The 10398-nt window shown below is 33.2% G+C and overlaps 1 protein-coding gene, 1 long non-coding RNA gene and 1 pseudogene across 8 annotated transcripts; 1 reads left to right on the top strand and 2 right to left on the bottom strand.

The window, feature by feature from the left end:
- Positions 1-226: 226 nt before the first annotated feature.
- On the bottom strand, positions 227-2278 carry LOC146934547 (cyclin-dependent kinase F-1-like; annotated as a pseudogene). Its single transcript, XR_015007802.1, has 2 exons — positions 1775-2278; positions 227-1373 (listed from the first exon to the last, which is right to left on the bottom strand). The product of XR_015007802.1 is annotated as a cyclin-dependent kinase F-1-like (transcript).
- Positions 2279-2983: 705 nt separating this feature from the next.
- On the bottom strand, positions 2984-6339 carry LOC146934546 (protein NRT1/ PTR FAMILY 1.1-like). Of its 6 annotated transcripts, none has more exons than XM_085706450.1 (6): positions 5859-6339; positions 5570-5667; positions 5352-5446; positions 4978-5195; positions 4275-4819; positions 2984-4083 (listed from the first exon to the last, which is right to left on the bottom strand). In XM_085706450.1, the coding sequence occupies exons 3-6, from the start codon at positions 5434-5436 to the stop codon at positions 3186-3188; spliced, it is 1746 nt and encodes a 581-aa protein (XP_085562576.1). In that variant the 5' UTR covers positions 5437-5446; positions 5570-5667; positions 5859-6339; the 3' UTR covers positions 2984-3185. The 6 variants fall into 6 exon arrangements, with proteins under 6 accessions (XP_085562576.1, XP_085562577.1, XP_085562578.1 ...); XM_085706451.1 differs by having other exon boundaries at positions 6271-6334; XM_085706452.1 differs by having other exon boundaries at positions 5352-5443; positions 5859-6301.
- A 1233-nt stretch (positions 6340-7572) lies between these two features.
- LOC146934545 (uncharacterized) lies at positions 7573-9380 on the top strand. Its single transcript, XR_015007800.1, has 6 exons — positions 7573-7979; positions 8085-8111; positions 8490-8542; positions 8733-8783; positions 9111-9164; positions 9252-9380. It is a non-coding gene; the product is annotated as an uncharacterized LOC146934545 (long non-coding RNA).
- Positions 9381-10398: the final 1018 nt, after the last annotated feature.

Below are 10398 nucleotides of genomic sequence, written 5' to 3'. Positions count from 1 at the left end.
GTCCTTTATCAGTGCAGCATCCTTCCATTTTTTCCAGTTTTGATCGAGTTCCAAGAGAATAAGGATTTCAAGGAAAAAAGAACATGCGGCATTTGGCTCTCCATGTATAGTTGCATTGCAAAATTTCCACTTGGCTACATTTAAAGGTAGGAGTTTATTCCACTCATACAAAGTTCAGTGTTCAAAAAATGCTGTATTACACATCAACTACAGAGTAAAGATATCGTTGTTACACTAACATACAATCCATCATGTTGCTTGCTTGCTTTGCACCATTTAACCTTTAGTTCACAAAACACGTCATACCAGAAAAAGAGATTTTCCTACAATTAATCTCTTGACTGCAGACTTTCCACATATTTGGCGAGTAAAATATCAGTTGAACAACACAAATGGAAACATCGGTTCGAAGAACATGATGTACATTGAATCCATCAAGCTCAAGGAAACTGTATGGAGAAACCCGTACCAGTTTTGGTGATATTCACAGGGCCAAAGTCATCAAAATCAGAATCAGAATCAATGTCATTGTAATCCTGCCACACACCAACAGAATCATCATCTGTATTTCTGGTCAAAGGAAATCGCAACTCTGAAACAGGAACAGGAAGAGGTTCTTCGTTAAAGTACTTGTCATGGAGTAGCTCCATTGTTGTAGCCCTCCTAGCCGGATCATAACAAACCAGTTTTTTTACTAGAGCCACTTCGTCGGGGGCGCGGTTGGGGAGGCAGGCTTCAACACCAGCAGGGTTTTCTACCTTGCTAAACGAGATTATTCCGTAATCAGGAAGTTTTGAACAACCAGCCCACACTCTCTCATCAAGATTGCCCAAAACATTAATAATTCTACTGAGCTGGTCAATATCTGCAGTTCCAGGAAACAAGGGCTTCAGAGTCAAGAGCTCAGCGAAAATACATCCAAGTGACCAGAGATCAATTTCTAAACCATAATTTGCAGATCCATAAAGCAATTCAGGAGCCCGGAACCAGCGAGTTCCAACACATGATGTGAGACAACCATGTTCTTTATCTTCCCCCTCCATTGCTTCATAACTAAAAGAAGTTTTCATAGTATCGTTATCGATATCACTTGTTGTGCACGTTGCAAGACAAGAAGTATTTCCATCCGGAATGTTTGTATCCTTGTCAACGTCGTCCACAGATTTCTTTGTTTTCAGCTCATCTAAGACACTAAAATACTCTTCATGACTGCTTCCCTGCTCTTGATTTTCAAATCCTAAATGGCTCAAGTTGTCAGTGTGAGGAAAAGCTTCAGGATGATGAAGTGAACTTTCATGATTAGAACCATCCTGCTCACATGGTGGTGGATTCTCCTCAAAAGCATCAAATCCAGGCTCTATGAGTATCCTTGCCTGAGAAAATTAGTCAATGAAACATTTCATTCCAGACAAAAACCTTATGCGCTTCTTTGGATGCAATTGCACAACACTGGTTCGACTTAAACTCAAAAACTACATTATGCAATTATAGCCTAAAATACAGCGCCTAATAATCATAATAAAAAATGAATTTCCTCAAACTAAATATTACTACCTCCGATCAAGATATAAGAAAAAATCGCAAAAAACACAAAAATCAAGGAGCTCATTTAATTAATGAGATATGCTATTTAGTATTTAGTACGAAGTGTAACCATCACGATCCTAATCTAACTAATATAATGTGATGTTAGATTGTTTAATTAACGCTGGATAATGCTGAATTAAGTTGAAAAACCAAATGGAACGAAAATGATTATGGTAATTAGGTTTACCTGTCCAAAATCAGCCAATTTGAGAACACCAGAGTCAGAAATCAAGAGATTAGAAGGCTTCAGATCACGATGAACAATCATATTCGTATGACAAGCATCAAGTCCACAAAGAATCTGAATCATCCAACGCTTCAACTCACCGACTGGAATCGGAATACCTTCCTTAGCAGCATTGGAAATCACGGTAGCCAAATCAGTGGTAAGGTACTCAAGAACGAGAACAGCGTCTTCATCGTCTCGCCAGAAGTATTCGTGCAAAACGACGACGTTTGGAGAGCCTTGAAGAATTTGCAACGCTTCGATTTCTCGGAATGCGGATTGGTAGTCGTGGATTTCTTTGAGAGCGACTGTTAGGTCGTCGGAGAGACGACGGCCACGGTAGACGTCGGCGTAAGCTCCGGAGCCAATTCGTTCCATGACTTGGTACTTGGCGATTATCTCCGATCGGGTATGGATGCTCCAACTCTTGGTTGCACGACCCGGCTCCATTTTCGTCTCACTCACATCTCAAACAATATACGCTTTCTACATATTTATTCACTTCAATTTTTCTTTTACTATTACTACTATAGGTTTCTCCTAAAAAAATTACTATCTTTTATTATTGGTCTTTGTGGTTGTAATCCAACCTGGTGCTAAATTTAAATTTAAATTATTTAATGAAGAACTAGCTTTGTTATCATTCTATCTGATTTGATGAATTAATCTTTAGGTCTGTGTGAGAGTAGATAATGATTGATTCATACTCATAAAATGCGTCTGTGTTGCAATTTTTGCAAAAAAATTATGTTTCTCCAATTTTTAAAATAAAATAAAATAAAATAAGGACTTCATTTGAAGAAAGATAGAAAAAAAATTAAGTTATGTTTGCTAACAAGTAAATGGAGTCCATCATTCAATCCATGTTAAATGATAATATCTTAGGATCTAAAGGAGTTTAGGAAAAATCTTTAGTAATATATAATATAAAGCAAAATGAATTAAAAAAATTAACAATACACTCATATCATAGCGCACACATAGAGATAAATATTCATTCACTAACTTCAATATTTTTTTTTATAAAACTAATTTCAATGTATCAATCATTGCATTAGTTGTTTTTTTGTTGTTGACAAAATCATTGCATTAGTTGTTGTTGTTGTTATTATTATGTAAAAGAATACGTTGCATTGGTTGTTTAACAAATACAACTAAAAGATAAATAGATGATAGCAAAAAATTGCATTCAAATAGTACTTCATGTCATTGTACATGTTTTAACAAACATATTCATTCACTCACTATCCAAGCTCTTCTTAACAAAGAGAAATAAATTTACCAATACAATAGAACCCTTTTGCTTCCTCTAAAAAAAGAGCTCCTTTGATTAATTAACTACATTTTTTTTCTTTCCTTTGAATGTAATTAACTAGATATTTTCTTCCTCATATTTTGACATTTCAGATTTTGTATCAACCTCTTCATCCCAATTTTTTATATCTTCAGTACTCCCATAGGCCCAACTACACAACAAGAAGTAAAACATATTAACCAAACTTAGAATAGTTAGGAGCCAATAGTAGTAATCATAGTGCCCTTGATTGATATTTGATGATAACCAACTAACTTGACCTCCTCTCTGTGTCCCATTTTTAACAGACTTAACTATAATGCTAGCCACCAAATTTCCTGTCCCAAATCCAAGTGTAAAAAGTGAAACAGCAATGCTAGACATACTTTTAGGAAATTGAGAGTAAAAAAACTCAATTTGTCCAATTGCACTGAATGCCTCAGCTAAACCAACTAAGCAATGTTGAGGTACTAGCCACATTGCAGACATGTTGTTCACTACACCTTTTGGATTATTTATAAACCCTTCTCTAATTGCTTCATTTCTTCTCTTTTTCTCTACTAATGCTGCTACTAAGGTGGCTAAACATGATATTGCTATTCCAATTCCCATTCTTTGCTTTAAAGTGAGTCCTTTTCCTTTTTTAGTGTGTTTTGATAACAAAGGAACTATAATGCGGTCATAAATAGCCACCCATATGGTTAAAGTGAGGATTCCAAATGCACTAAAACTTGTTGGTGGAATCTCAAAATTGTGAACCATTCTGTTCATAGTGGTTGCTTGGACCACAGAAAACGATTGTTGGCTTATTGTAATTGCAATTGTGATGCCAGTTGACCATAGGGGAAGGACTTTGATTACTGCTTTCAACTCCTCTACTTGTCTTACTGTACATAAACTCCATGGGTCAATTGGCAAACCATTAGAGTCTAAATCTTTTTCTCTGTTCTTCATAATGCAAGCCTTGTTCAAGAACCTATAAAAAGAATCAAATTTATGTTAATTGATAAAATGTCCTTGTCAGTATAGTTTAATTGATAGAGACATTGTATTATACATGTGGAGCTGAGTTCGAACCCTGAATTCTCCACTTATTCGAAATTCTGGTCACCAAACTATTTGATAAAAAAATATTGATAAGAATATTTGAATAAGACAAAGTATTACCTTGCTTTGTCCGTGGGCTGAACAAGAATAGAGCCACTTTGGAAATACCACAAACCAGAGTTGTTTGGAGGCAAGGTTAAGTGTCTGTTTTTCCATGATGCAGCAATGACTTGAGCAAATCCAGCAAGTAAACTCTTGTTTGGTTTCACTTTAACATACATAAAAGATCCCAAGAAAAACATGACAGAAGAAAACAACATAAGACCCACTGGTATACCAAAACCAATAACCCAACCTGCTTTAACTTGAATATATACTATGAATACCATCGAAACCATTACTGAAACACCAACTGAAACATAGTACCAATTGAAGAAACTCTTCATGATTCTCTCATTTTTTGGGTTTTTTGGATTGTTGATTTGATCAGCTGCAAATGCTAAAGAACATGGCCTAATACCACCAGCTCCAAAAGCCATTAGAGCAAGTGAAGAGAAAAGAAACAAGAATTGCATTCCTGTTGCACTTGTACATGATTCTCCATTTTTGCACTCTGGTGGCCTTGCATGCCCAATGATTGCAGTAAGCCACAACACAATTAATCCCTGCAATGAATTAGAATTCTTAACCAAATTTCACCCAAACCACTCACATACAAAAATTATATAATAACACTAAAATAAATATTACTAGAAACTAAACGGTCCCTTAAGTTTCAAAATTAATCTAAAACAGATTAAACTGAATGGTGGAATTAGCTTACGAGAAGGTCGATGATTGTTCCCCAAGCAATCACACGAAATCGTCCAAGGCAAGAATCAGAAAGAAAAGCACCAAAAAGTGGCATAAAATTGGATCCAGCATTCCACAAGAATATTATGATAGCTGCAGTTGAAGGGTCTGCATGATACTCGTTTAGCAGGTACAAAACCATGTTCACATGAAGTCCTACATTTGCAACCTTCTCAAAAGTCTCATTTGCTAAAACATATCAACACAAAAAAAGTTAGAAATCATAACTTTTGTGTTAGAACAATAAAAAATATGTGTACCAAAGTAAAATCCATGATTATTAATACAATTAATAATATGAATAAGTAGTAAAAGTGTCCTATATAAAAATTAAGGAGTCGTCACCTATGATAAATGGCATGGTTCTATAACCACCCTTTTTCCTTTCAACATGTTCAGTGTCTTTGTTTTGCTCCATTGACATCTCCATTTTTCTTCTACTACACTCAAGGACAAGTCTATGTTATACACAAAATATAATTGAGTTGCTAATTATTCAATACAATAGAATAGATATGTTTAAAACACTATATAAATACGCATATGGACAAGAATTATCTTACCTTGTTACAACTATAGGTAGCTTCAAAGTAGACCTCGTTCTTATCTAAAAATTATTTGTCACATATAATCAAGACTCATCCATTCTTGTATTGTACGGCTGGGTAATAGTGTTGAAAAAATGAGCAATAGTTTTTTCTTAGTAATAAAAGGAAAAAAAACAAATTATTTGTCCATTTATTGTCATAGTGTGTGTTCAGAGAAGAGATTAATATGAGTGTATGACTAATAAAGAGACAAGAAATGTCATCCTATAATAGACGATCATCACGATATTTCTTATTTTTTTACCAATTTCGGCACTGAAATGCGCAATCAATAATGCACGTTACAGCTAGCATTGGCCATTTATCAATAATATGCATGAACTCCCTTTTTGTAAGAAATGTCACCCAATAATATGTGAATGTGGTAATCAATTTATTGAGCTCAAGCAAGCAGCTGATGAGCTTCACTAAAGGACAAATCGTTTGAGAGAATTTGAGTTTGATTACTCGAGTGGAACGATTTTTGAGAACACAAGGGTAAAAATAAAAATATGTAAGTGTGTTTTTTGCTAGCTGTTAATTTGATTTCATCGTTTTCATTTGTAATTTACTCTCAAAATGCCACCGTCATTGTTTACGGTGGAAGAATAAAGTGAGATATTAAAATCAATGAACTAAGTGAGATATTAAAATCAATGAACTAAGTTGAGTTTTACGTGAAGAATTTTGGCATCTAGTTTCAAAAACGTTATCTATGGTTCACCGAAAACTATATATCTTCAAGTGGAAGTACGTTACGTTTTGCTATTATCTATTTATTTATTATTATTTAGAGCGTTTAAGTAGAACGCAAAGGCCATAGTTTATGTCCAACGACCGATTAAATGTTGCAAAGGTTAAATCAAAATATTAATTTTATTATTTCATTTTAGTTAATTAATTGGTGAACTGACCTTCATACATGTAGACTAAAAAAGAGGCAAAAACGAGGATAAAATTGACCAATAATGTAATAATATGTAAATGTAGCACTCCTTCGTTCTCAATTTTTTTGAGGGATCGTCGTTCTCACATCATATGTCGTTTTGAAATTTTTTTTCTCAAATTCTAAGTTGATTTACAATATAAATGTAGCTTTAATGTTGCATCTCATATTATATACTTAATTATTTATTACTCTTATTTATTTTAAATTTTTTAATTTATCTTTCTCATACCATTAATTATGGATAATTTTGTAAAATAACTCATAATTTATATTTCTCATACAAAAATAATCATATTTCTTAATACATGTGAAATGACCCAAACAACTTATAAATTGGGATGGAAAGAGTAACAAAATTGATGAATATGTAAAAGATAAACTATAACTATGATGTAAAGAGGAGATAGTCTTCTATGATCACAAGATCAAATTTATAGAATGTAGAGACACAAGCATAAATCAACACTTTTCCCCTAAAATATGAAATCATTTTTTTAACTATTAATAGAAGTACTTGATTATGTGTGAGCCTAAGCATTATGGATTTTATCTTGTGACCATACAAGAATGACTTGTAAAAAGATAGGGTGGACGAATACCAATCCAATTATGAAAGATAAAGGGAAACCAATGAGATAAAACATACGTGAAGGGAAAAAAGTGCAAAGCAAACAAAATTTGAGACCTTGATATACATCAACATAAACGATAATCAGGGAGCCATAACCTATTTCGGTTAATTATATCTAAAACACAAGAATAGATACAGTCACACCAAACAAAACCATTATTCTAGAGACTAAGGGAAGCAATATTGTCTGCAATGCATTCTCTGAAGATATGAGAAATAATGAATCTAATATTCTTAGTTAACTCAACACAATTCAATCACTTGTTTCTTAACCTCCAAGGAACCAGACCATGATTCTTTAAAGCAAGAGTAACCAATTGAGAGTATGTTTTCAACCAAAGAGATATCCAACCCTTTTTTTTAAGCAATCTCAATTGCATGCGTAACCCCAATGAGCTCTTCATTTTGGGTAGATTTTGACAAGTGTCAAATTTCTAGGTCATCCACCTATACATCACAAAAAACTCAAAGATCACCTTTTTAGCCAAATTTAGCTTTCATGCAATAGGAGGGAAATTATTTAATTTCATTTGAAATTCAAATCCACTAAAAGACAAGTGAAGATGCTATCTGATCCAAAATTTTAGCGAAACTCCAAACAAACTTCTCATAACTCAAACCTTTCCCCTCCTCCTCACTCTCTTTCATTCATTCTGCGATTCAGAGCTTCACATCCCTCTCACTCTACACACTTCTTGGATCCAATTTAGAACACCATATTTGCCGCCGACTTAACCGCTCCTCCGCCTTCAGTGCTGATGAATCCACCGCCACCGACAATCAATGGTTTCTACTCGAACTCAACGGTTGTTCCTGTCTCTCTATCTCTCATCTTCATTTTCGTTCGTTTTTTCAATCAAATTATGGCTTAGGTTTTTCTCATTTTTTCATATTTTGAATGTTTTTGACAGAAATGAACAACCACAAGCTATGATAAGGTAAATTCGTTCATCTCCCTATAAGTTAAAAATGTGTTAAGAGTCTTCATCTTGCTTTCTATCTCTTATTTCATGAATTGATTCCATATTATTATTCTTTTGTTGAATGTTCAATTGTTTGTTCACATTTACGATTGTTTTGATGCTTTTGCTGAAACCTCAATTTTTTCTTTTGATTTTGAACCAAAACGAGAACTAGGTTATTGTATTAGTTGGTAGTAGAATTTCCTCAAAAGAAACCCCAAGGTGTTTAATTAGTTTTTTCAATTTTGCAAATGCACTGCTGCTGATTTCTTCAACCCACAAGGTGTTTGTTAAAGTGTCTGAATGAAGGTGTAGGATTTATAATATTAGTTGTGTTTTTCCTCTTATTTACAGGTTGTGAAATTTTCCATATGGAAGTCAATTTTGAAGCTTCTGTACATTTTAAGGTGAGGTTCATCTGTATTTTGTTTTCTTCCTTTGCAATTTTTTTTTATTGTAGATGATCATATCATAGATGTGTATATTTTATTATGGTGTTTTTCATTTTACAGTAATATGGATGATTTTATATGTGGTTTTAAAATTTATGGCTATTGCATCCTTTATTTTCTTTATTTATTTTCATATTTTTTGCAGGTGGTGAAATTATTGGAGTGGGTTGTGTTCTTAGGTTCCGTACATATCTAGGTGAGGTTCTACTGTCTTTTGGTTTCTTTTTTTTTTTTTGGTTGTAAACGATCTTATATGTGCCTCTTGGTTTTAACGGTGTTCTTCATTTTACAAGTAATTGTTTTACACTTGGTTGATGTGTAGTTAGTTTAATAGCTGCAGATGACAATTTAAAATTAATTTATGCAATTTGATATGACAAGTTTAAGTTGCTAACCCACAAAGCCTTTGATTATTTGTTTGAGTAATTGCTTTGAGATCATAACTATTAGGTTGTGTTGTCGTTAGTGTCATATTTGATATTCCTATTCTGGTTTCAATTTCCTAATGATTATGATGTTGCAGTCTGAAGTTTGCATTAGGATATTGCAAGTCAATGGACATAAATATGCAGCAAAGGTGCTATTTATGAATTTAGATGTGGTTGTAAAATGTCTGACTTTCGCTATCTCACATTTTCCCGATTTCTTTACGTCATTTTTGCAGGTTGCAAGATTATATGAGTGGGTTGTGTTATGAGGGCTACTTACATATCCAGACAATCTTCTATTGATTTTTGGTTTATTTCGTTGTATTTTGTTTCTTTGTAGATGATCTTAGGTGTGCCTCTTTAATGATTTTAATGTTGTTTTTGACAATACTATATAACTTCATTTTACCAGCCCATTCTGTGTACAATATGCTGGTATGACTCATTTATCATTGTTTATCAATTATCTACTATATTTTGCTATAGCATGGTTGTGTCTTCCTTCTAATTATGTTGTTGTTGATGCTCTTTGCTTCTAGAGTGAGTCTCTTCTTTCATAACTTTGCTAATTTTGTTCTTCAAAATAAAAAACACTTTTAAATTTGTTTTAAAACTCTAACCTTCTTGCTGTTTGGTGTCGTTGGTAACCAAACCAATTTACTCACATACAAAACCAATTTACCCACTTCATTGTTGGATTTAACTATTCATGTTGGTTTCAGAAATCTATTTAACTTTGTTCACCAACTTGGCTTTAGCTCATTCAATTTTTTTCCCATCTCTATTTTATGTTAATATTATATTTGCTTTTTTTTTTTTATATATTTTTATCTTTAATAGAAAAGAAAAAAAACGAAATATGAATTGGTAAGAAGTATAGCAGCAGAGAGCATCTTTTCCATACATTCTATATTTGACCTACTGCCACTTTTTCAGGAATCTTTATTTATACTCTCCTTCAAAACTGTACAACAAAAACAGGTTGTATGATTCATCAACTTCACCTATTTTTCTGTGAAAGATTCCTCAACCCCCATAATTCAAATTGGATCAAGTTCTTCCCTCTCTACTTTTCAAAATTTGAATCTTCCAAACCCTTATCTCATTCCAGTCTTTTTTCTTCCCTCTTCCTTCTCCTAACCAAGGTGTAGGTGTATTATATGTGGATTATATTTTGAAAGCAATGAAGCATTTAGTTATTCAAACATTTTTTCTTTCTACTATTTTTACTTGCCACACTCTTCTAATCTTAATTTTTGTTTAATACATTTCACTTTTTATGACTAATTTATTTCTATTTTGTCTGAGATGTATTTGTCAAAGTACATATGACTAATTGATGTGTTTTAGCTAATGGGTTGTTGGGCTTAATTATTTTCAGAT

Source organism: Medicago sativa, chromosome 4 (assembly GCF_051527215.1).
Source record: "Medicago sativa cultivar Bolivia chromosome 4, Bolivia_mono, whole genome shotgun sequence".
NCBI lineage: Eukaryota > Viridiplantae > Streptophyta > Magnoliopsida > Fabales > Fabaceae > Medicago > Medicago sativa.
The sequence above is the reverse complement of the archived record's forward strand: the minus strand, read 5'-3'. Positions and strand labels throughout refer to the sequence as shown.

Bases quoted from the DNA above. Each gene is read 5' to 3' on its own strand.
- LOC146934546 (XM_085706450.1), bottom strand. From the start codon at position 5,436: ATGGAGATGTCAATGGAGCAAAACAAAGACACTGAACATGTTGAAAGG. The intron at 5,196-5,351 runs GTGACGACTCCT...GATATGTTTTAG, and splicing joins AACCATGCCATTTATCATAG to CAAATGAGACTTTTGAGAAG. The intron at 4,084-4,274 runs GTAATACTTTGT...TTCTTTTTATAG, and splicing joins CAGCCCACGGACAAAGCAAG to GTTCTTGAACAAGGCTTGCA.